This window comes from Herpailurus yagouaroundi, unplaced genomic scaffold (genome assembly GCF_014898765.1).
Source record: "Herpailurus yagouaroundi ecotype Mexico unplaced genomic scaffold, PumYag 498, whole genome shotgun sequence".
In the NCBI taxonomy this organism is placed as follows: domain Eukaryota; kingdom Metazoa; phylum Chordata; class Mammalia; order Carnivora; family Felidae; genus Herpailurus; species Herpailurus yagouaroundi.
In genome coordinates this window covers 143,235-168,598 of record NW_024412715.1, presented here as the reverse complement: position 1 = coordinate 168,598, position 25,364 = coordinate 143,235, and the positions used below count along the sequence as shown (strand labels likewise).

Below are 25,364 nucleotides of genomic sequence, written 5' to 3'. Positions count from 1 at the left end.
TGGATATTACATTATGTATACAACATAACTTATCACAGACTATTGTTATTGACATTTTGAAAGGTAGACCTTATCTCCATTTTGGTCCTTTACTTAAATTCCCCAATTATATTATCTTAAATATTTCTTCTACATACATTGAGAACTACATCAATGTTTTGGTTATTGGTACAACTTTCAATATTATTTTTAAAAACTCAAGAGAAGAGGGGCGCCTGGGTGGCGCAGTCGGTTAAGCGTCCGACTTCAGCCAGGTCACGATCTCGCGGTCCGTGAGTTCGAGCCCCGCGTCAGGCTCTGGGCTGATGGCTCGGAGCCTGGAGCCTGTTTCCGATTCTGTGTCTTCCTCTCTCTCTGCCCCTCGCCTGTTCATGCTCTGTCTCTCTCTGTCCCAAAAATAAATAAACGTTGAAAAAAAAAATAAAAAAAAATAAAAAAAACTCAAGAGAAGAAAGATACTGTCCTAAATTTACTCATAATTTTATACTTTGCATTGTTCTTCATTCCTGGTATTTTAAGGTGCCTTCTTTGATCATTTCCTTTTTGTTAGAAGAACTTCTATTAGCCATTCTTTGAGAGTAAGTCTGCTGGAAACAATCTTTGGTTTGTTTTGTTTTGTTTCATCTGAGACTATATCTCACCTTCATTCTGAAGAATATTTTCACTGCATATAGAATTTGGTGTTGCCAATTTTTTCTTTCAGCACTTGAAAAATGTGCCACTTCTTTCTGGCCTTCATGGTTTTTTCCTTCCTTCCTTCCTTTCTTCTTCTTTTCTCCCTTCCTCCCTTCCTTCCTTCCTTCCTTCCTTCCTTCCTTCCTTCTCTCCTTCCTTCTTTCCTTCCTTCCTTCCTTCCTGGTTTCTGATGAATAATCTACTGTCATTTAAACCATAGTTTCCCTGTAGATGATGTGTCATTTTTCTCTACCTGCTTTCAAGATTTTTTTCTTTGTCATTAGTTTTCAGAAGTTTGGTTATAATGTTTTTGGTGTGGGTTTCATTTCTTTGTCTCTCTCTTTTGCTTTTATGTGTACAACTCTTATAAGCATCTTTATTATATGTTTTACCAGCTTTATTGAGATATAATTGACATATAACATTGTGTAAGTTATATAACATGTTGATTTGATACATTAAAAATTGCAAAATGAATAAATGTTAAAAAAAATTGCAAAATGATTACCACTATAATATTAGCTACTACCTCCATCTTGTCACATAGTTACGTATTCTTTTTTCTGATGAAAATATTTGAGATCTATTCTCTTAGAAACCTGCAAGTATATGTTACAAGATTATTAGCTATAATCACATACTTACATTAGACCACCAAACGTGTTAATTTTATGACTGGAAGTTGTACTCTTTGACCAATATCTCCTCATTTTTTCCACCCCCCCAACTCCTGATAAACATGAGGATGCTCTCTATTTCTCTGAGTTTGTCTTTTTTAGCTTCCACATATAAGTGATATTATACAGCATTTGTCTTTCTCTATCTGACTTATTTCACTTATCATAATGCCCTCAAGGTCCATCCAAGTTGTTGCAAATGGCAGGAATTCCTTCTTTCTTTTGGCTGAATAATATTCACATATACATGGTCTTCTTTATCCATTCATCTATTGATGGACATTTAGGTATTGGGAGTAATGCTGCAGTGAACATTGTGTATACAGATATCTCTGAAAGATCCTGATTTCAGTTTGGATATATACCCAGAAATGGGATTTCTAGATTAAATGGTAATCCTATTTTTAACTTTCTGAGGAACCTCCATACTGTTTTCCATAGCAGCTGTACCAATTTGTATTCCCACCAAGAGTGCACTAGGTTTTGTTTGTTTGTTTGTTTGTTTTTTCCCCCTCTACATCCTTGCCAATACTTGTTATCTCTTATCTTCTTGAGTATAGCCATTCTGACTGGTGTGAGGTGATATGTCATTGTGATGTTGGCTTGCATTTCCCTGATGGTTAGTTTATGTTGAGTACCTTTTCATGTACCAGTTGGCCATTGGTGTGTCTGGATAATGGTATATTCAGCTTCTCTGCCAGTGTTTAAGTTGTTAATTTTTTTTTTTTTTTTGCTGTTGAGTTGTAAGTTATTTTTCTAAATTTTAGATTATAACCCCTTGTCAGTTATATGATTTGCAAGTATTTTCTCCCATACTGTAGGCCACCTTTTCATTTTGTTGGTTTTTCATTTGCTGTGAGAAGCACTTTAGTTTGATGTAGTCCCATTTATTTATCCTTTTGCATTTGTTGCTTATGCTTTGTTGTCATATCCAGAAAATTGCTGCTGAGACCATTATCAAGGAACTTTATCCCTATGCTTTCTCCTAGGAGTTTCATAGTTTCAGGTCTTAACTTTTAGTCTTTCATTCATTTTAAATTCACTTTTATAGAGTGATGTATTGGTGTGGCTTTCTTTGGGTTTATCCTGTTTGAAGTTGACTTACCTTCTTAAAACTGTAGATTTATGTCTTTCACCAAATGTACATAATTTTGATCTATTATTTCTTCTAAATTTTTTAGCCCCATATTCTCTTCTCCTTTTGGGACTCTGATTACATGAATGCTAGCTCTTGTGTTATCCCACAGGCTTTTGAAGCTCTCTTCTTCTTCTTCTTCTTCTTTTCTTTCAGCCTATTTTCTCTCTGTCATTGAGATTGGATAATTTCTATTGACCTATTTTCGAGTTCACTGATTCTTTACACTGTGATTTCCATTCTGCTACTGAACACATCCAGTGAATTTTATATTTTTCAATTCTAAAATTTAATTCTACAGTTGTTTATTATAAATTTTCACTTAATTCTTCTTTATAGTTTCCATTTCTTTGCCAAGACTTTCTATTTTTTTCAAGTGTGTTTGTAAATTCTTGTGGAAGCATTTTTATAATATCTTTAAAGTCCCAATCTGTTTCATTTCAGTGTTGGTATTGATTGTGTCTTTTCTCATTCAAGTTGAGATTTTCCTGGTTCTTGGTATGGTAATTTTTTATTGTGCGCTAGACATTCCAGGCATTATGTTTTGAGACCCTGGATCTTATTCAAATCTTATATTACAGCAGGTCTCTGCTAATACTACACCAGTGAAGGAAGTGTGTGCATAGGGGGTGTTATCTCCTTACCACTGGAAAGGAGAAGTCCAATCTTCTCGTTCTTTTTTCCCAGGGTGGTTAGTTATAGTAGGGTGGATATTATCATAAAAGATTTCTGCCTCTCTAGGTCATGTTTCTTGGTCCTTTGGCTATGGTGGGAGGTATTTGTTTGTCTGCACCTGTTGGCATTTCTTGGTTGCAGACTTTGCAGTGCCCAATCTAAGATAATAGGAAGCGAAAAGGAAACCCAGGGAACTTACCACAGACAGTGTCAGTCCTCAAGTTCTGAGGACCCTAGCTACTCTGCCTTCTTTTCTCCACCTTTTAGACTGTCCTTATGTTTTTTTAAATATATTATGCCCAGATATTTTAGTTACATTTAGCTGGAGCAATAAGGAGAAGTGCATCTACTCCATCCGATACAGAACTAAATGTCTTACTTTTATTTAAAAAATATACATATGTATATGTATATATAATATGCAGTGGTTGGACTATTGGGTCTTTAAAGCTGCTACCTGTTTTGACTCTCTAAATGGAAGAACTGGGGAGGGATAATTTGTCTTTTTGTCTCCAACAATGACTGGGTAAGGAGAGTACTTTGGATTTTTGGTGTAGCAGGTGTTTTGCTTCAGGTAAATCAATAAGTTAACATTTACCTAGAGGTAGTAGAATCAAGATATGAAAGGAGAATTCCTGGCCAGACTGATACTCTATATCTTTTTTGAGACCTACGCAATTAACAGAGCAATTAGAGCTTTTTCCTTGCTAATTGGTATGTTTCCTGTGTTTCCCCATGACCTCTCTGGTACTGGTATGTTTTTTGCATACACTACTTACGCTGTATGTTCCTAAGTTAGGTGAAGCGTCTTTAAGAGATCAGGAAACAGCTGCTGTACTTCCTCCTCTCCCTACAGGTACCTAGTAAACATCTCACACGCTGTAGAGAGTCACATATATACAATTATTCTTTCTCCTGTGAGTCTGGGTAGCATACGCTAGTGCTCCTCATGTGAAGCCACCCTGCCTTCAGACCTTGCAGAGCAAGTTCTGGACTATGAGAGACAGCATCTCCCCAGGGCAGACCTGCCTTTAAAAAGCATTGAGCTCAAGAAGAAGACCCAGAGTGGCAATCCAACCCACTATGGGGTTGTTCATGGAAATCTGTCCGCAGAATCTTTGTGTTTGAGGATCACCTCACCATCTTAAGCCTTAAAACAGAGAGCTCACATCTTTGCTTCTGGTTGCCAGTCATTCCTCCCTCCTCTGCTGACCCCCTTCCCCCAACAAAATAAGTGTATTTGTTGACTGAATGTACATATGGACGGATGAGTGAACGGAGGAAAGGAAATGAATGAAATGTGACTTGGAAGATACAAAGGTGACTAAAACCCAGAAATTCTCATGAATTGCAAATTTATTGACTGAGGAGGCACTGGGGTTGGGAGGTAGTTGTACAGAAACCAAAGAGGAAAACCTGTAGAACAAGAAGCAGCCCCAGAACTCTAAGGCTTCGTCTGGGTGTAACACACGAAGCATTTGGGAACCTCGGCAATATCAAGAGAGCGCTGAGCCCATAGGCGCCCACCGAAAACGGCTCCAGCTCCTCAGTCTCCGCGGCGTCCAACTGGCCTTATTTGCTTGGCCAAGTAGGCGCCTGCTTCTGCTGGGTCTGGTGGCAGATCGGGACGCCCTTGCCACCTCCGGAGCCCCCACCGGAGCTGCCGCCTCCACCGCAGGACGACCCCCCACCACTGGAGAAGCAGCCGCCGCCGCCCCCGGAGGAGCCGCCGCCCCCACCGCAGGACGACCCCCCACCACTGGAGAAGCAGCTGCCGCCGCCTCCAGAGGAGCCGCCGCCCCCAGCGCAGGAAGACCCCCCTCCGTAGCTCTGCTGCGGCATGCAGGAGGTCTGGGTGGTCTGCTGCGAGGAGAAGTAGCCAGCTCCCCCGCAGCCGGAGGAGCCCCCGTCGCCCCCGCAGGCGGAGGAGCCCCCGCCGCTCCCGCAGCCGGAGGAGCCCCCGCCGCAGCCGCCGCTAGAGATGCTTCCATAACTCTGGCACTGAACCTGCTGCCCGGAGCCTCCGCCGCCCCCGGAGTAGCCCCCGCAGCTGGAGCCTCCCCCGCCCCCGGAGTAACCCCCGCAGCTAGAGCCTCCACCTCCGCAGCTGGAGCCTCCACCGCCCCCGGAGTAGCCTCCGCAGCTGGAGCCTCCGCCGCCTCCGCAGCTGCCACCACCCCCAGAGTACTTCACACTCCCGCTGGAACCGCCGCCGCCGCCGCCGCCGCCGCCGGAGTAGCCTCCGCAGCTGGAGCCTCCGCCGCCTCCAGAGTAGCCTCCGCAACCGGAGCCTCCGCCGCCTCCGCCGCCCCCGCCGCCCCCACCGGAGGTCTTCCCGCAGCCCACTGGGGGCATGGGGGTGGGCTGCTTTTTCTGGTGAGACATCTTGTTTAAGGAGAGAGAGAAGCCTAGAAAGAGCAGGGAGCATCACTGGACCAACCGCAAGCGCATGGAAGAGGCAGGGACAGCCGTGGAAACGCCCATCATCCTCCAGGGCAGCACGGCCAGGCTGGGCTTGATGCCCTCTGTTTAGACCGGGAAGAACTCTCATATGGGACTCCTGGGATTAGTCGTTTCCCCCTCAGAAAGTCTTTACCAAGCAGTAAATAGCCCAGGTACTGCTCGCATTTCTCTCTCCCAGCTCTGCCTTTGGCATCTGAGTGATTTGGGAGCAAATGACCCACAGTCCCACCTCTATCCTCACTTCCTGAAAAATGAGACAGTTCGAGCACTTCATCACTCATGCCTCCTCCAATCCCAACACGGATTCTCTGAATGCAAATAGAAATTTCCACAAACCTCCACCTAGGGTGGAGGATTTTACCTATCCCTGACAAAACAGAGGGAGGTTTGTCCGAATGTCAGAGGGCTGTTGCCCCCCCCCCCCGCCCCCTTCTCTGCAAAAGCTCTTAGTTCAAACTCTTGGTCTGTCCCACTGAGCCTAGCCATGATCCAGAAGCTAGTTACCAGAAAAAGCAGTCTCCCCCTGGTCTGGTCTTGTCTGTACACAGGGGAAAGGACCCAGTGGTCCTTTGGATCAGAATCTCTGACCAGAAGATGTAGGCTTTGCTTACAGCCAAGCTTGGTTGAGGGGGGCCATTAATAGTAGGAAGTTGTGCCATGGCATCTCATGCCATTTCTCTCTCAGAACATCTCTGAAAAACTGGCACTGGGTTCCTGAGGTTCCCCAAATATCCACCATCTGCAGCATTGTCTGCATTACTCTCCTTGTTCTCCCTTACTCTCTGGAACTAAGACTCAGCCTATTCTCCTGACCAGTGCATAAGGTCCATCCTGCCCACTCATAGGAGCAGTCTGCAGAATGTCCCTCTGTGCCCATCACTGGCCTGCTCCTAGAAGGGTGCCGTAGAGATAGAAGGTAGTCTTGTCTTTGTGGAGTTCCTATTCTGGCATTCTGTGTCTCTGAAGATCAGAGACACAAATCCACACAGCAACAGCTCAGCCCCCACTGCCTTCCTGCCTGAATTCCCTCTAAACATGAATGCAGTTGGAAAGTCAGAGGTCCTATAGTTTCCAAAGGGGTCAGAGGTCTTGCCAATCTGTCCCCTAGTCCACCTAGCCTGCACAGGCCTGGGGAAGACTAGCTGGGAAGATGAGAGTCAGGAGAACTCACACTTACTTGAAGCACCAGGAGCTGAGTGAGGAGAGGAGATGCTGGCTTATGTTAGGAGCACTGGAGCTCCCAAGATTTTATACTCTGAGCCCTGACTCATCTATTGATCTGGGCCAGCCTCTCATGTTTGGCCTCAGTTATGTGACCCATGGCTGTCACCCCACCTGTCTGTTGATTACAGGCACAGGGTGGCCCATTCATGAAGATTTTGGCATTCTTGAGACAGTGTGTGACTGGCCCCTTCTCTGATGCAACTGTGTGGCAGCAGGGATGGCTGGCTAGAGTGGATGGCAGTCATTGTTTCCACAACCTATGACAAAGGGTTCATGCTGTGAACAGAGGTCCGTGCTTGAGGACTAGGTCTCAGACTCTTAGTTGGCCCAAGAGTCTACACCATAGACAGGGCTATAACTGGCCCAAGAGTTGGCCCAAGAGTCTACACCATAGACAGGGCTATTACTAATGGAACATGGGTATCTACATTTATTTATTTCTGCAGATTTATTCCTCTGATCGTTGATACTCACTTTCCTTGCAGAGGAGCAAGGAAGGGCCATGTGGTCCTTCCCACCATGGCCTTTGGCCCTGACATCCTGAGGTCTTATGTGGCAACAGTGACCTCAGCCTATGAGGCAGCCGTGGAATGGAGGGGACTTGAGGTTAAGTGACTGGGTTTGGGTGCTCCCTATGGTACTTGTCAGCTGTGTCACCTTGGACAAAGTCACAGCACCTTACCCAGTGTCTGACATAGGAGGCACTTAGTAGTTATTTGTTGACTATTGAATAAGTAGGCTTCTGATGCTCAGTGACCTTGTCTATCAAATAAGAATAATACCTGTTTCATAGACTCAGGAAGCAGGGAATAGTTATATAAAGTGCAGAAGGTGATGCTTTTGTTTTTATTGTTTTCTCCTATTACATCACAGTCTTACCTCCAACGTGGCCTACCCTTGGACACCAAGGCCAGAAAGGAGTCCATGGGTAACTTGAGGCAAGTTCTTAGTGGGAAAATAACTCAAAAATTCCCCATTGACCCTGGATCAGTAGCATCACCTCTATGTATGAATGGCATGCTCCCCCCCTTCTTTCATCACTGGAACTCAATTGTTATTGTCTAAATTATGGCATTTGAACTTTGTTCCACCCATCTGTGTGTTGAAATGACAGCTCCAATAATAAATTGACTGTTAATTATGGTGGAGTTTTAATGATCAAGTGGTCCTGATTAGACTGTGGCCTTCAGAAACCTGTGGCTCTAGTTTTAGTTTGAAAGGCATGAACCCAGGCAAACCCAGATGCTCTCCTCCTGAGAGACTAGCCAGAAGGGAGAAGCCAGGACCTATTGGAGAAAGCATGTTTCTCAACTTGAAGCTGAGGCACCGGTGAGATTTTGAAGGGAAATAAGCCCCAACTAGATGACTACCATGGGTATAACAAAGGTTGGTTTTATTTAGTTGGGAAGCACTGGAGAAAGAGAGAGGGTGTAGACCATGCACAATTCCAGCACTGATCTGTGGGCCCATGTTGGCCCATTACTGTGTGTTCTCTAGTCTGGAGGAAAATGTAAGTAAAAGTATATCAGCAGTGTACTCTTTTTTTTTTTTTTTTTCTTTCCATGTTTATTTACTTTTGAGACAGCATGAGTGGGGGAAGAGCAGAGAGAGAGGGAGACACAGAATCCGAAGCAGGCACTGGGCTCTGAGCTGTCAGCACAGAGCCCAACGTGGGGCTCGAACACACGAACTGTGAGAGCATGACCTGAGTCGAAGCTGGACACTTAACTGACTGAGCCACCCAGGTGCCCCTCAGTAGTGTATTCTTGAGAAGAAAAGTCATTTATTTTGAAATCATGGCCTTCCTACATTTGTGTGTGTTAAAAATATCATTTTGTTTAAAAGTGATGGAAACTCCAGGAGGTTGTAGTTTGTTTCAAGTCCTTACTTGTCAAACTATAAAAATTGGCTATCACAGAAGAGAGGGAAATGTTACTATATGAAATTCTCAAGTTTGGAAGCCTCAAGTGCAGGTAATCCCATAAAGATAATAATCTTCAAATTGCCCATGTCAGTTGGAGTATGTAAAGATATGATATTTTCTTTCTTTCTATATATAAGATTTGAGATTCTAGAGCTTTATGCATTAATCCAGCCAACACAGTGTACTGGGTACTACACTGAACATTAATAGAGTCAGAAACCTTGTCAAAGCTGTGCACGGATCTCCTTGGTGGATTTTGGAGAGGGATATTCCATGCCTGCCTTTGCTATTCTAGGTAGCATTTAATAAGAAAACCTTTCTAACTAGTACATTCTACTTTGCTAACATGTAGAAGAGGCTGATGCAACATGGTATTGACAGCAATGCTAGATCTTGTAGGCTCTAAGTTAACCTTGCCTGAGGTGAACGTATGAGCTTGCTTCTCCATTTTATCCCTCTAGACCAGAAGTAATGAGATACTGTGTGGACAGCAATTGATCACATTTCATCAAATCAGTGAGGAAATGATGGAAGTTTGTAGAATTATTACACTTGGGTATTTGAAGTTTTTTGACTTCATATGTCATATTTTTAAGATTTATAACCCTTATATACTTACCTTGAATGTGTGCTAGCACACCTGAGTTCTGCAGCCTCACAGATCACATCTTTGTTCTTGCCTTTACCTGTATCCTTAGAGGGGATGGACCAGAATGCAAATGCTTCAGTGCTTAGTGTGGTGCTAGGAATTAATAGCTGCTCACTGAATCCTGGTGGAAATGAAAGGAATTCTTTTATTTTTAATTTAAAAAATTTTTAAAGATTTATTTATTTTTGAGAGACAGAACGTGAGTGTGGGAGGGGCAGAGAGAGTAGGAGACACAGAATCAGAAGCAGGCTCCAGGCTCTCAGCTGTTAGTATAGGGACCGATGCAGGGCTCAAACTTACCAACTGTGAGATCATGACATGAGCTGAAGTCAGAAGCTTAACCGACTGAGCCACCCAGGTGCCCCTGAAAGGAATTCTTAATGCCTGTTGACTAACAGCTCTGGTGCGGGACGGGGGGACATGGTCCCTATCCCAGGCAATCCTCAGTCTGAAGGGAGATCACAGTTCTTGAATATGGGGACCCCCCAGCCTGATAGAAGCCTACTCATTACAGTCTTTATGTGTCTAAAGCTACACACATGCATCCTCATGATTGAGTGCTGACAACCTAACTGAGGGTTAAAGGGCAACAGGTGGTTTGTAAAGAATAAAAAAAGACACAGGGCAAGGGCTCAGGAGCATTGGCAGGGCAGGCATAGAGCTTGGAAGCCCTAAACGTAACATTGTTTACATTCACTGTGAAAGTTTCTTCTTCTAGTCCTGCCCAGGAGGTGCCTCAGAGCTTCAAAACAGCCGTCCCCCCCCCCCCCCCACCGCTCCAGGGTACATATTCATCCTCTCTCCAACGTTCCTGGGTCAGCAGTTTGAAGAGGTGGTTGTCTTTGTTAGAGAACTGGGAGAAGGACAGCTCTCTAGTGGTTCATGGCTGCTAGAATTCCTTCTCCAGGAAGCTTCCCTAGGTCCATCCACCCAGTGGTTCCATTTTCTTTGCCACTTTCCCTTTCCAATCCCTTAAGGAACTACTGTACCAGTTACAGCCTGCTAATGACACATCCAGTAGCCTTGTCTCCTTTTTTCAACTTATAACTGTCCTTGACAGCTGGGTCCCCATTAGTTCCTTATTTTGCATCCTAAGATTCAAAGAGAGTTTATAGCATCCTGGAGCTTTATTTGGACGTGTTGACTTTTTTTTTTTTTTTAATTTTTTTTTCAACGTTTATTTATTTTTGGGACAGAGAGAGACAGAGCATGAACGGGGGAGGGTCAGAGAGAGAGGGAGACACAGAATCGGAAACAGGCTCCAGGCTCCGAGCCATCAGCCCAGAGCCTGACGCGGGGCTCGAACTCACGGACCGCGAGATCGTGACCTGGCTGAAGTCGGACGCTTAACCGACTGCGCCACCCAGGCGCCCCTTGGACGTGTTGACTTTTGAATGACTCTCTTTTGGGTGCTTTTGGAGCTCATCCCTGCATGGAGAAGGAGGCCCACAGCAGAGTTGTTCCAGCATTCCTGAATAGCTTGTAGATGCATGCAAGATGAGCAGTGTGCCCAGGGACTGCACTTGCTTGGCTTAGACACTTCTGGTGTGGACAGACTCTGGTGTTTATGGACTGCTGCTGCATATGGGTCTTGTCTATTCCTCACAAGGGTCCTGTGTGCTCAGTGATGTCATCCTCATTTCCCAGATAAAGCAATCAGCCCATAGAGGCTAATGGAACTGCTTACATTTCCCCAACCTTTAAGTGGCAAAGCCAGGATTCAGACTCAGTTGTTTTGATTCCAAATTTTGCATTCTTTCCAAGTACTACTGCCTCTTCTTTTTGAATCAATATGGGCAGAATGAGGGGATGACATCCCAGGCAGGCTCAGGTTCACACCCTCTAGGAGGCAGGGAACAGATCTCACTCTTGTGGTTGCTCCCAGGTGCTCAAGGACGGTTCTGTTAATTAGTGGACTGTAGGAGCCAAGAGGAGGTAGAGGTCATCTGATAGACCTTTACCATTGTTGGAAGTAGATGAACAACCCAAGGCCCAGAGAAGCCAAACTATTTCCCAAGGCCACACAACAGGCCCGAGACTAGAGCCTGGGTCTCCGGCCTTCCCATTCTAAGCTTTTCCCACTGCAGACTCTGCTGAGGCTTTGTGATTTCTCCTGACAAGATTATCTCCAGGTGTTGGCAGTGAGACCAGGAAGTAGTTACAAAGACAGTAAAAGTATTGAGCTGACATGTTCAGGTAAACTCCTGGGTCTGAGTGCTCTAGCCTCTGGGCCTGGAAGGAAATTGTTGATGCTGAGTTCCTTCAACAGGTGGGCAGCTGCTGCATAGCCTGAGGGCTCACATATAAACTTTACAAGCAGGGAGGAGCAGTGAACAGCAGTTATGGGCCCTGTCCTGCTCCGAGATAGGCTGTGTCAGAGGAGGCCTCTCAGGACTTTTGCGCCTGGTGGTAGTTGGTGGCCCAAGAATGTTGGTTCAGCCCATCCACTGTTAATCCACTGATTATCCATGGGCAGATAATGCATCTTTGCTTTAACTGACTCCCAAGTCAAATAAAATCTGGAAATCAAAACGATATGAAGGAAAAAGCACAAACATTTCAGACCCACAGCCTTCTAGGCTCTTTGGCCTAAAGCTTTAACCCAAATTCTTTCAGGAGCATGCTGCTTTAGATGACCAGCACCAATATACCTCTCCTTTACTGGGAGTCATTGAAAATCAAGGTAAGGTAAGTGCTTTTTCCATTTTGGTCTCAAATCTAATTTTAACTCTTACATGGGTCTCTCAGGAATTCCCTGGGGCTACAGCAGGCTTTGGATGTGACCTCTCTGACTCAAAGACAGCTAATGGGATTTACTACTGAAGACCAGAATCTGGATTCAGCCTGTGTTTTGACCAGGAAAGCTCTTTCATCACATTTGCTGGTTATCCTTAATTTTTGTTCATTCTTCAAACTATACCTTATTTCAATAGTTGAAGCTGTTGAAATTGGGTGGATGATTTATGGCAAACCTTTTGATTGCTTAGAAATGTAAGAATAATCACAATTTGGTTTGTGTGCCTCTACTGACTTTTCCATTGGGTCCCTTCATATGCTCAGAGAGTTCCAAGGTGAAGGGCTATGGAACCATTTTTCACATCTGGTGTGGATTCCTAGGGCCTTCTCTCCTGGACTAGGAGCAGCATCTAGGCAAGATTGGATGCTCCTAATTTTCCATTTCTCCATTTAACTCAGAGTATTTGATATGTACTTGTTCATCAGTGAAGGAGATGATGAGAATTTTAGCCTCATATCCCAGGGAAAATACAATCTGATTTAGTTTTCCATGGAAATTACTTTTTTTTTTTTTTTTTTTTTAAATTTTTTTTTTCAACGTTTATTTATTTTTGGGACAGAGAGAGACAGAGCATGAACGGGGGAGGGGCAGAGAGAGAGGGAGACACAGAATCAGAAACAGGCTCCAGGCTCCGAGCCATCAGCCCAGAGCCCGACGCGGGGCTCGAACTCACGGACCGCGAGATCGTGACCTGGCTGAAGTCGGACGCTTAACCGACTGCGCCACCCAGGCGCCCCCCCATGGAAATTACTTTTAAAGTAATTTTGGTTGGTCATGGCAAGCTGCTTTCCCCTGCCACCCCCCATCTTTCATTCAAGGTGCCTGATTCCCCTATCATCTCCCTTTCTTATTTTTCAGAATATCCCTTGGATCATGCTTTCCTAGAGATACTAATCACCCATGGTCCAGTGGTCAGCTTTCTGGAGGGGCCTGAAGCAGCACCCCGGGTGCACTTCTGAGGTTTGCCAGTCTCTGGTCTGTTCTGAAGGTTAAGGATTAGAATCTTTTCTCTTCTGAGGTATTGGGGTTTTCGGAGTTCTTGTGCTCTAAACCTGTGATCTTGGGCTCACATTTCCCACCCCCCTCCCCCAACTTCAATTTCTCCACGCATACAGTCAGTCTGACTTCTGTCCAGTTTCCTTTTGGTCCCTCCTTCCCAGGGCCTCACTCTGGACAGAGAGGAAGGAGAAATGAGGATCAGAGGGAGTAATAGGGAAGAAACTAGGTGGGATGACAAGAATCAAGGGCCCCTGGGAAAAGAGGTTAGAAACTCTCATACCTCCCTGTGTGCTAACCTTGTTCCAGTGAGAGGCATTTTGGGTACTTTTCTTCCCCAAGAACATTTCCCCCCACCAAGCTTGCTGTGGAGGAGGAGGGAGGGATTTAGCAGAAGGGTTGGGTGAGGAAAGTTGGCCTGTGCTATGAGTAACCTTTGCAGAGTATCATTACCCAGGGTGGATATAATTGCTGGGGATTAATAGAAACATGTGGGCAGGCTACTATTGCCTTAGATCCTTCTATGATTAGCAAAGATCACTTTGGGTCTCAGAGGAAGGATTATTTTATCTCCTGAATGTTCCCTGGAAGTGAATCCCCTTGTGGTGGAACTGGCCCCTTACTTTCTAGTAAATCATTCTGTTGTAAAATACAAAGAAAAACAAAACAAAAACAAAAACCAAGTAGCTTCACCATAACTTGAAAAGTAAAGCAGAGAAAACAAGTTACATTTAATTCCAGTATTTAAATACAATTAATGTTAAGTCTTGGTTAGTACTTTCATCTCTTTTTCCTTCTTACTTATACCTTCCTTTCATATAAACTCTCCGTTTTGGGTGCTGATTTTCCACGTGACATTTTCATCATGCACATATCCCCATGGCCCTCCATTAGTTTTAGTGGCTGTGCTCCTTTTCCCGCTCCTTATCTTACTTCCACCTGCCCTGTAACCTCTTTACCCTTAAGACCTCATTGTTGAATTTCAGTGGGTATTTGTTGTCTCCCTGACAGATTGCTAATTATCTTTATCTTCCTTTATGTGCACAGAGTGGCTTCATAGTAGGTGAGGAGAAAGGTTAGTTGCATGAGAACCAATCCCCAATCCTTTAGTTCTCATCTCCGATGACTGTGCAGAACCTAGTGCCTCAGTTCCCCTTGACTCTAACTCCACAGAGCCATTATTTTCCATCAAATGTTTTCATTTTGTCTCCATCTATTCCTCACAGGGCCAGGATTCCCTTGGGAATGTGCAGTCAGAAACAATACCTTCTAAAAAATTTTTAATTCCAGTATAGTCTACAGTGAAATATTAGTTTTAGGTCTGCCACACAGTGATTGCTTCCACCCGGTGCTCATCACAGACGCACTCCTTAGTCCCCATCACTTATTTTGCCCACCCCCTCTCAGAACCATCTCTTTGTTCTCTATAGTTAAGAGTGTTTCTTAACTATAGTTTTCTTGTTTGCCTCTCTCTCTCTCTCTTTTTTTTCTCTTTGCTCATCTGTTTTATTTCTTAAATTCCATCTATGAGTATTCCATCATATGGTATTTGTTTTTCTCTGACTGACTTATTTTGCTTAGCATTATACTCTCTAGCTCCATTCATGTTGTTGCAAACCTTTTAGTGTATGTGTGGGAGAGTAGGAGTAAGGGACAGAGGAAGAGTCAGCAGTTTAATGGGGCATTTGAAAAACAAGTCACTTAGGGCAATAGTAGCCAAGTGCCCATTGGATAAGGGGATGCAGAGAAAAGGAGTCACTGGATAAGCCTTCTTGGAAGAGGTGTTTTGAGTTGGGATTGGAAAATAGTGAAAACTGTAGATAGGTTTCTCCAGATTTGAGCTTTGGTTCTCATATTTCCTTTCATGTGTATGTGGCTAGGTGTGCATGTGTGATGTGTGTACACACGTGTGATGTGTATGTGTCCATGTGTGATGCGTGTGTGAATGAATGATGTGTATGGACATGTATAATGTGTGTACCTGTCTGTGTATATATGTGCACACATGTTTGTGTGTACATATTATATGCTTATACACGTGTGTAGGCATGTGTGATATGTGTATGTGTCTTTGAGTGTGTGGGGTGTGTGTCCATATGTCCATGTGTCCATGTTTATGTGTACACATATATGTGTGTGATGTGTGTATATATATCTGTGTATATGTGTTTCTGTCTCCTTTCCACAGACTTCAGTATCTTTCCTCACATCAGACTCTTCTTCATAGAACCTGTTCCCTCTCTCCTGGGAATGTTGGCCCTGGAATTGCTGTCAGCCAGCCCTCAGTGTCCACAGTAACTGTATTACGTGTCAAACTGGCCCACATCATTTTCCATTGTTTCTCTAGCCATGGTAGTAGATTTGCCCAATAAGGTCATGCTTCAGCTAAAAGTCTTCAGTGTCTCCACATGAGGATGAAGCCCTGATTTCTTAGTCCAAAGGGCTTTTTGTGGTTCAGTACTGCCCATGTTTGACTATTCCCTTGTAGAAGCATTTTGCTGCAAACTCAATGACCCTCTCTGCCACTGATCTAGGCTGTGTTTAATAACTTTGTATTTTTCCTGTGCTTTTGCTACATCTGTTAATGCCCCCTTTCCTTGATTTGTCTAACTTCTATTTTCCTTTCAATATTCCATCAGACATCATTCTTCCAAAAAACCTTGCCCAACACTCCATCTGATTGAGGGAGCACCTCATCTGCAGCACAGTAATCCTGCCCCCACCACACTGGGGGCTCCTTGCATCCCAAGCATCCACCACATGCCTGGCACAACATGCAGTGGATGCTGGTAGAATCCAGCTCACGTCTAGAATTGTCAGTGGCCTGGACATTGTGTTTTAGCCTGGGTGGAGAACATATCAGGTCTCTGTCCTATTTTCACTTCCCAGATAAGATTGCTCCTGGAGGGCAGGGGTGGCATTGCAGCTCTCAGTAAACTTGGAGCCTCACCAGGCACTGAGTCAGTGTTTATTGAAGGGAAAGAAAAAAAGAAAGAATGAAGTGGAGAACAGAAGGAAGGAAGAGAGTAAGAGAGAAAAAGAAGGTAGGAAGGGCAGGAGAATTGTTGCAAGCTTTATGGTTTGAGTCTGAACAGAATATTGACTTTCTCTCCCTTCCCAAATTTGGGTTCTCTGGTCTAATTCTGGCAACTCCATGAAGTTATAAGACCCATTTGCCCCCAAAGAAGGAAATAATCAGACATTATATCATTTCAGAAGTTTTCTGAAGGTTTTAGTTTTGTGGCTTTTTGCTGTGATTTCATTTCAAATAGATTGATATTAATATCTGATTAAATTATTAATGGTATTTAATTGCTCTCCATGATTAATGAAGACATTTTACTCCTCATAATCACTGCTAGATCCTATATGGATTGCAAAGGAGTTACATAATGTGAGGTGTGCTTTCCACTGGTGAATCACAAGCATTTCTTATTGTAATAGCTGTGTACTACTTTCCTCCCTCCCATATGAAAATATTAAGGTTTGTGCTGGACCATGTATTCGATTTCTGAGTTATTTCCTTAAACAGTTTTGGACTTTGGGGCAGTCACTCGACCTTACCTTAAAGTAAAAAATATAAAGAAATATCAACCTTACAATTATTGGGTTAGTATATGAAAGAACCAAGTTTCAACACTGGATCACGGAATGAATATTTCTAATTGAGGTGGAAAGATTAGGAAACAATCTGGGAATATAATCACTTATGTGTATTTGAGAATGAATAGAAAAAAATATTCCTCCCTATCTCTCCCTTTAAAAAATGAAAATGACTTCTTCACATTTGAGATTGTGGATGAAGGTAGAAAACCTTATTACACACATGTAAATATGTAAGTGGATGATAATTTTCAAAAGGAATAGATAAGCTGTTATTAAAATGTTACTTTAGGGGCACCTCACTGGCTCAGTCCATGGAGCATGATTCTTGATCTCAAGGTTGTGAGTTACTTTTTAAAAAGGGGGGGGGGAACCTTTGGGAGTGCCCATCTTGCCCAGTGAATAAAGCATGTGACTCTAGATATCAGAGTTGTGAGTTTAAGCCCCACATCAGGGGTAGAGTTTACTTAAAAAAAAAAAAAAAGGCAAACAAATGTTACTTTTGACCTTCAAAAAGATCCTAATGGTTTTAATATTTTCATTCATTTGCTAACTTTGATAAACTGTCAAAATACTTTACTCATCTCTTCATGCCATGAATAGACTACAAAGGCTATAGTTTTATAATATTTGAAATATTTTCTCAGGGCACCTGCCTCAGTCGGTTAAGTGTCTGACTTCGGCTCAGATCATGATCTCATGGCTCATGAGTTTGAGCCCCACATTTGGCTCTCTGCTGTCAGCTCAGAGCCTGGAGCTTTCTTCTGTGTCTCCTTCTCCCCCTGCCCCTCCCTGCCTCACACTCTCTCTTTCAAAAACAAACAAAAAATATTAAATAAATAAATAAATAAATAAATAAAATAAAATAAAATTTGAAATATTTCTAGAAATATTTATCTATACTTTTGCACTATTTTTAATGTGTACTAGAACAAGCACTTCAGATTTATAATTTTTATGGATATTATTGTGTAGGATGAAGTAAAATAAAGTAATACCATGGTAATATACCTTTGAAATAAATTTGGCTAAGTAAAACAGTGAGTTGATCTAGAGAAAAGTATTAATAGTACAGGGATGACATGGATATGGGGAAAACTGTGAAGGAAATATGTGAATTTCCTGAGAGTTTGGACACCCTAAGTTACAACACGGGCCCTGCTATTTTCCTCTGGAGGGTTCCAAACATCTTCCTGGGAAATAGACTGGTGTAGAAGTTGGACCTCAGGTTCAGCTGTGGGTGGGGAAGCTCCAACCATGAAAGCAGGCCCATCTCTGTCCTACTGAAACACCATGGACCTGGGGAACACTAAGACTCAGGAGCTGACCCAGAGCTCTGCCTTCAGGGGCAGGCCAGAGTCACCCTGAAGCAGCCAGTGTGTCCTCTGAGTTGTACTCTTTCCTTTGGAGCCCCCAGACTCTTCCATTCTATACCCAGATCATCCTCAGAAATGTCTCTGCATTGTGGCAAGACTTTGGTGACAGATGTCAGAGACATGGGGCAGAGTCCTGGTTTCACCACTCACTGGTTGTGGGGCTGCATATACATTACTTAACCTTCTTAGGGCTACATCTCTAGGTATAAAAGGCTTTATCTGCCTATGTATTGAGGGTGTTGTGAAGATTAAACAAGATCTATTATTTGGAAATACTATTGGAAAATAATAGGTGTTTGATTAAATGTCAAACTCAAGGAAAGATTGTACAATTCATTTAAAACAGAGTGTACACATCTGATATTAGTTCAAAGAGGTTTTCCATCTGGGGGCACGCAATTTGTGAGGGTCAGAATTATATTTGGAAGAATGTTGCTCTTATGGTAAAATGTCAGGTGTCATTGGGGAGCTGAGGGTGGAGATGTGATCAGGGGAAATCTTTCCAAGGCAGATTTTCTCCAGTGGTGTTGCCTTCCCTAAGGCTAACGTTGGGCTTGGGCTCTGGCTGGCCTTGTCCCTTTTGTCCAGTTTTCTCCCATGTTTCTCTCTGAGTCACTCATTCAGTACTTAATACTATTATTACCAATGTTGACAATGACCATTTGTTGAACACATACTATGGGAAAAGCACTATGTTCACTATTTTAGCGTTTCTTCATTTGAACCTTACCACGTACTGTGAGACTATTACCCATATTTTATTTTTAAATGTTTATTCATTTTTGAGAGAGAGCATGAGCAAGGGAGGGGCAGAGACAGAGGGGAACAGAGGATCCAAAGCAAGCTCTGCACTGACAGCAGTGAGCCCAATGCAGGGCTCAAAGTCACGAACTGTGAGATCATGACCTGAGCTGAAGTTTGACACTCAACTGACTAAGCTGCCCAGGTACTCCTATTACCCACATTTTGCAGATGACAAAGTGTGGTCTGAGGAATATAAAGAACTTGTCCAAGGTCACATGCTGAAAAGTAACTGAGCCAGAATTATAGGTAGGTCTGTTTGACTCTAGAACCCATGCTCTTCAGACTATGCTATCCTATGGGATACAAGTCAACATCAACATCAGCATCAGCAAGTGTTTTCTGAGAGGTGTGTAGTTGTCACCCATTGCTCTAGGCATGGGCAAAACATACACACACAAATCCTCCTCTGGGATGAGACCTCTGAGGAACCCAGAAAATTCAGGACCTTTAGAAGCTGGAATTAAAGCCAACTTACTTAGCTTCTGTAATGGAATGGGGGACATTATTGTGGCTCTCTTCAACAGGGGATGTCTAGGGTTTGGGACCCCTAAGTTGACCTTGCTTTGGGCTGAATGGAAAGGAGGTTCTCAGCCAAGCCAGATATTATGCAATCCAAGAGGCCTCTTCCAACACTAGGTTATGTGCCCCCTTTCTAAAATGGCCTGAGTTATGTATCTATCTATCTATCTATCTATCTATCCATCCATCCTAGAGACAGAGAGAAAGAAAGAGAGAGAATCTCAAACAGGCTCAACACTCAGCACAGAGCCTGGCACATGTTATCATGACCCTGGGATCATGACCTGAACTAAAATCAAGAGTTAGATGCTCAACCAACCGAGCCACTCAGGCACCCCTATTATTATATTTTTAAAAACCACCTGCCATATTGTGTTTACATTATGTGTTAATGTCTATCTTCCTTGCTGGGCTAAGAAATTGAGGGTAGAACTAAAACTTACTGAGCATCCAATTTTTAGTACTCAGTGCAGTGTCTGTTATGAAGTGGTGTCTTATAGATGTGGAGAAATGTCATAACCAAGGTGATTGTACCCACAAGGGAGCAGGTAACCAGACCTTTAAGAGAAGGGGAAGAAGAGGAAAGAGTAAGATTTTAAGGATGATTGGCATTTGGGGCTCTGGAAGGATGCTATTTCATTGGAAGATGAGCTTGTCATGGTGAGTGGGTCACCAGTCCTTGTTTGGAGCCTTCACTGATGCTACTACCACCACCATCATTATCATCACTACTTAAGACTTGGCTACAGACAGGATATATGGATGCCACACTTAACCCTGAGCCTTGCTCAGTAAGTGTCAGATCTTGGCAAGCCAGTAATTTCAGGGGAAAGCACAAAAAGAGATGAGAACAAGGTGATGGTAATTACTGCCTAGTGTGCCTAATCCTTCAGGAAATCAAATTTGAGATAATAGAGGTGCTTCAGCCAAACTTTTGGATGATGGGGATGGAATTAAATTGGTTTGAGTCCAACTTACATGTTGCCTTTGCTGAAATGAGTCTCAGAAATGCCACTGAATTCCAGAGATGCCATGGCTGTTGTGGTTACTCTGCACAAGATGTTATAGGCACAGCGTTTTTTTTTCCTTTAAATTGTGTTCTGATTCCTGAGATTAATTGCTCACCTTTCCTATTTGTGGCAGAACAGGCCAAGTGTCCCTCAGCGGGGCTCCATGTCTGTGCGGGTGTTGAGCCAGGTGTGGCTGGTGGGGCCTTGCCAACACCACTGGAATGTGACCTCACACTTCTGCCTGTTGACCTCTCCCCACAGGAAATGACAACTAGTAGGGCCAGGCTCTGACAGGTCTGGCCAAGTCTAGCCCATGGTAGAAACACCTGAAAAGCCTCCCTTGGTGGGCTTACCTTACTCTGTATTCCCATTTTTCTTTCTCTCAAATGCACACAGAAATTGCCATCCTGGACAAACCCTAAATGAAGTGGATGTGGAGGCTGAGATGCAGAAAAAACTGCTATGGCTGGGAAGGAGAAAGTGCTATCCTACAGCCCACCCCTCCTGGGAAGTGTCATCCCCTTTGCTGCTCTAACTTCAGTCCATGTGCTTCCCCTCTGCTTGTCCTGCCAAATGGCAGCAATAAAGCAGGAGGGACTTGGGTCTAAGCAGTCAGGTAACCAGCCTTATATATAGAGGTGCTTTTTGCTTTGTGCCTAGTTTGAATTCAACATATCTATTTCCATCATCTTCAATGCCATTGCCACCATGGCTATATTGCATTGTTTCAATACTAGTGCTAGTAGTTTCAATATTAAAGTGCTTCAATAGCATCATCATTACCACCTTCCCCACTCCTGCTAATTCTGCTCATTATCATCACTGCTGCTATCACCTCCACCAGCTCCACTGCCTCTACTAACTTTGTCATCCCCAATGTCACCACTTCCACCATTCCCACTGCCATCACCACTATCACATCTACTCCCTTTAGCAGGACTACCACTGTCATCAGCATCATCACTTCAACCATCTTCTTTACTACTGACACCACAGTCATTGCCACCACCACCACCATCAGTTACCATCTTCACTATGTCCACTGTTACCCCTGCTACTGCCACTGTGATTCATTCTCACCGTTACCACCCTTACCACCACCACCATCACCATCACCATCACTACTTATTTTCACCACCACTATTACAACTAGCATGGGGAAGAGAAGACTTAGGGGTTAATGAATAGTCATCTTTGAATGATTAAAAGTCTGTAGAATAGTTAAAGTTACTTAGGGTGAGTAAAGAAGTTAGAAAAATGGACAGAAATTAAAAGGAATTAGAATTTAATCTTGGTGAATATAAGCAAGGTGTTTCATGGAGCTAGGGCAGACAAGAAGGGTGAGAAGTTTGATGATAAAAGATAATGAGTAATTTGGAGCATGTTAAGTTTATTTGCCTAAGATGTCAACCACCTGGATTGGGCCAGTAGGTGGCCTTGCATCCCACTCACTCACTGATGCTTGGGTCCTCTCTAAAGAATTCCTTAAAAGTGGCAATCTAAGCTGTAGATGACCAATTCTTTTAGGATTAGGGAACTCATTTAACTTGAAGTAGCTGGTTCCTTCTAGCCATTTTTATATTAAGTTTCTAATCATTCTACAATACTGAAATACATTGTCTTCTCAAAAGCTAAGATTAGGGTAAAATTAGATTAGGGTAAAATTTAGATTAGGGTAAAATTTCTCCTAGACACCATTTTCAATCCTTGTTCATAAGTCTTGTTGCCTTGCACAGGCAGCCAATGTTATAATTTGCTATGATTTTTTTAGTAAGTCATTCTCTTGAATTTATGTACATATTTAGGAACAATGTAGTATTGCATTGTGTGTACATTTGTGTGTACACATACTTTTTGTGTCTGACCCTTGCTTTTTTTTTTTTTTTTTTTCCACTCAACAGATTAGTAGAATGGGGAAGAGGATGCACTCTGGAGCCAGACTGCATGGATTCAGATCACAGCTCTGTCACCTGTTATTTGCATGACCTAAATTATTGACCCTCCTTTAGCTTCAATCTCCTCCTTTGTTAAGGGATTACAGTGGGTTTATACCCATTAAGTTCATGTGTGGATTAAATGAATTAATTTATGTAAGCACTTAGATCAGTGCCCTGCACATACTGTAGAGAGGCATAAAGTCACATTGTTGCTTGTCCTTAGTAATGTTTTGGTTCTGCCACAGTCTATTTAGCCATTTCTAAATTGATGGCCATATAGATTGCTTTGATTTTCCACTCTTGCAAATAAGGCTTCCACGCGTATTTTTATATATGCTTCCTTTTACACATGAAGAATAGTTTCTCAAAGATAGAGAAGATGTAAAATTGCTGCATTTATAATTTTAAAGGCTTTATTAGAAAATTATGAGTCTGCTTTCTCTTTCTTCTACCTGTTGGTTTTAGTTATTCCCTTGGGCAGCCTGAGCCATATTAGCAGCTCCGAAGTAATAGACCCTACTGGTTAAGACTGATAACTTCAGGTTCAGATGAATTTTGAGGATAAGAGGGTCATGTTTTGAGGAAGCTTACTAATATATACAGTAATTTATTTAATTACTATGAGGTAGTAATGACTGCATGACTATCCCCACTTTACTCATTAGGAAATGGGAGGCAAAAATAAGCAATATAATTACTCAGGGTCACACAACCGTAAGTGGTGGATCCTTTGTACAGGTGTGAACATTGAATCAGTACATGTAAAATTTCTTAGTATTCTGCTCAACATACAGAAAACATGCAATCGATGTTAGCGTCATTCTAGGATTAATTGGTGATAATTAGGGCTGTAGAATTATTATTACCATCACTACTTTACTACTCTCAGAATGTGATAAAGCTTATCTCTGGGGAGTTCACTTCATTTGTCTTAACAAAATGATATGGAATTGTGGTTTCAAGCCTTGTTTGGCCAATCTAGTTTATTCTGTTCCATAGCCACAAACTACATGCTTAAACTTTGAGAAAGTTGCCCTAATTAGCACCCAGGTGTTTACCCACAGATAAGATACATACACATATAGTTAAATATAAAGTGTGGATGCACATAAATTCTCATTTGTGATGGGGCAGAAGCCAGTGGGTGGGGAGCAGAGTTGAACTGGATGCCCACGAGAGAGTAATGGAGGCCTATACTTGGCCCTTGAGGAGGACAGGTCAGCTGGCTTGGGATGCTGGAACACTGGAAGCAGACTATGAAATCAATTCCCTTCTGGAGGGAATGGCATATATTAATGCACTAAACACTACTATGGGGTAGAAGATGTGGTTACTAAGATGAAGAAAACACAGCCCTTGACCTCCAGAGGACAGAATTGTTGATGCATGTTTGCACCACGGGTGACACACAGGAACATACTTTAGAGGTGCATACAAAGTGTGGTGGGGTCTAGAATCTTCCAGAATATGTCATAGGAACAGAAGTGTGGGCAGGAATTTGAGGCAGAGGGAGAGGCATGTGAGAAGACATGGGTGTAACACAGCAGGGTGTGTGCAGGGCACTGCAGGGCCAGGAAGGATGACTGTGTGGTGTAGTGCACGTGAAGAGGGAGGGGTGAGGCATCATGAAGGAGGCTGAAAGCCATGTCAAGGAGTTTTGACTTTTATCTTAAAGGATATGGGCAGCCACCAAAGGTTTTTTGTCTTTTTTTTTTGTTTGTTTGGTTTTTGTTTTTAGAAAGAAAAAGCTTGATTAAATCTTAATTGCACAAGGTGTTTCTTAAAATACTGGCACCCTGAGGAAAAGCTGGGCTGCCTTGAGGTGGGAGCAGACTTGTGGGAGAGAGAGCACAACAGGAATGGGGTCCAGGAAGGGGCTGGCAGCAGCCTGGGAAAATGTTAGAAGGTGGATCTTGTAACCATGACCAAGTTTGACTGACTACATTGGCTGGTCTGATAGTCTCACATGGAACAAATAAATCAGAGAATACCTTTACCCTGATCAGTAGTTAAAGAATTGTTTCATTTAATTGTTAAAATAACGTGATTTTGGCATCATTGTTACTCCCACCCTGCAGCTGAGTAAATGAAGGCTCACAGAAGTCAAGAAAGTGGCTTCAGAACCCATAGTGTGTGAGTGCCAGTATTCATTTGGCACAATTCAGCACTCCTTTGCTGCCAGGAGTGTCCCCAAAGGCCAGGGAAGTGACTACAGAGTTTATTATGCTGAGTTCCTGAATGGGGCATCACTCTGTGTGGCTGCAGAAAGCTTCAGTGCCCAGAGTTGATGCCTTCTGTGATAAAGTGGCCCTGCAGGGCCCCATGTGGTATGTGAGGTGATGGCCAGATATCCCTCTGAGGAGGAGGTGTGTGAGGGACCTGAAGAGCTAAATGTTCTCCCGACAGTTCTCTCTTCCCAAGGTGGAGGCAGCAGGTGAGACCTCCAAGGGCTGGCAAGGACAAGTGGCCTGTGACTCTCATCACAAGGGAATGATTGGACCAACACAAATCCATCATCACTTCTGGAAAAACTGCTCCCAGGACATGACTGACTGGCAACAGAGCTTAGCAGGGCACCTTGGCCCCCCAGGTGCTCCCTTTCTTCTGCAATGTTTCAGTGACAAGAAAAAGGGATTTCTTAAGTGCTCAGCTGTAAGAATGAGTGGGTTGATGGTGCTATGGTGCAACCCTACCCCACCCTGATGCCTCCTACTGCATCAGGACCCTGGGTCTTGGCATTTCTGTAGGCAGCCACACCTCTGAGTTAAGGAAAGTAGGATGCCTTTCACACTTTCTTTGGTTCTTCAGACACAGGCACACCTCGTTTTATTGCACTTTGCTTTACTATGCTTTGCAGATATTGTATTTTTTATAAATTGAAAGTTTGTGGAAACCCTGCA

General features: G+C 43.3%; 1 protein-coding gene and 2 long non-coding RNA genes across 8 annotated transcripts in view; 1 reads left to right on the top strand and 2 right to left on the bottom strand.

The window, feature by feature from the left end:
• Window positions 1-1,515, bottom strand: part of LOC121023066 (uncharacterized) — a 17,012-nt gene extending 15,497 nt beyond the window's left edge. Inside the window, exon 1 of the long non-coding RNA XR_005787227.1 lies at window positions 1,504-1,515. This is a non-coding gene — a long non-coding RNA (uncharacterized LOC121023066). The remainder of the gene's footprint in view (window positions 1-1,503) is intronic.
• Window positions 1-25,364, top strand: part of LOC121023065 (uncharacterized) — a 25,739-nt gene extending 375 nt beyond the window's left edge. Inside the window, exons 2-3 of the long non-coding RNA XR_005787226.1 lie at window positions 20,924-21,143; window positions 22,429-25,364. This is a non-coding gene — a long non-coding RNA (uncharacterized LOC121023065). The remainder of the gene's footprint in view (window positions 1-20,923; window positions 21,144-22,428) is intronic.
• On the bottom strand, window positions 4,501-7,281 carry LORICRIN (loricrin cornified envelope precursor protein). 6 transcript variants are annotated; one of them, XM_040464720.1, is made up of 3 exons: window positions 6,803-6,953; window positions 5,403-5,570; window positions 4,501-5,321 (listed from the first exon to the last, which is right to left on the bottom strand). In XM_040464720.1, exons 2-3 carry the CDS (start codon window positions 5,545-5,547, stop codon window positions 4,735-4,737), a joined length of 732 nt encoding a protein of 243 aa, XP_040320654.1. In that variant the 5' UTR covers window positions 5,548-5,570; window positions 6,803-6,953; the 3' UTR covers window positions 4,501-4,734. The 6 variants fall into 6 exon arrangements, with proteins under 6 accessions (XP_040320654.1, XP_040320652.1, XP_040320653.1 ...); XM_040464718.1 differs by having other exon boundaries at window positions 4,501-5,262; window positions 5,296-5,570; window positions 6,803-6,951; XM_040464719.1 differs by having other exon boundaries at window positions 5,391-5,570; window positions 6,803-6,950.

Coding starts and splice junctions, on each gene's coding strand:
- LORICRIN (XM_040464717.1), bottom strand. CDS start 5,547: ATGTCTCACCAGAAAAAGCAGCCCACCCCCATGCCCCCAGTGGGCTGC.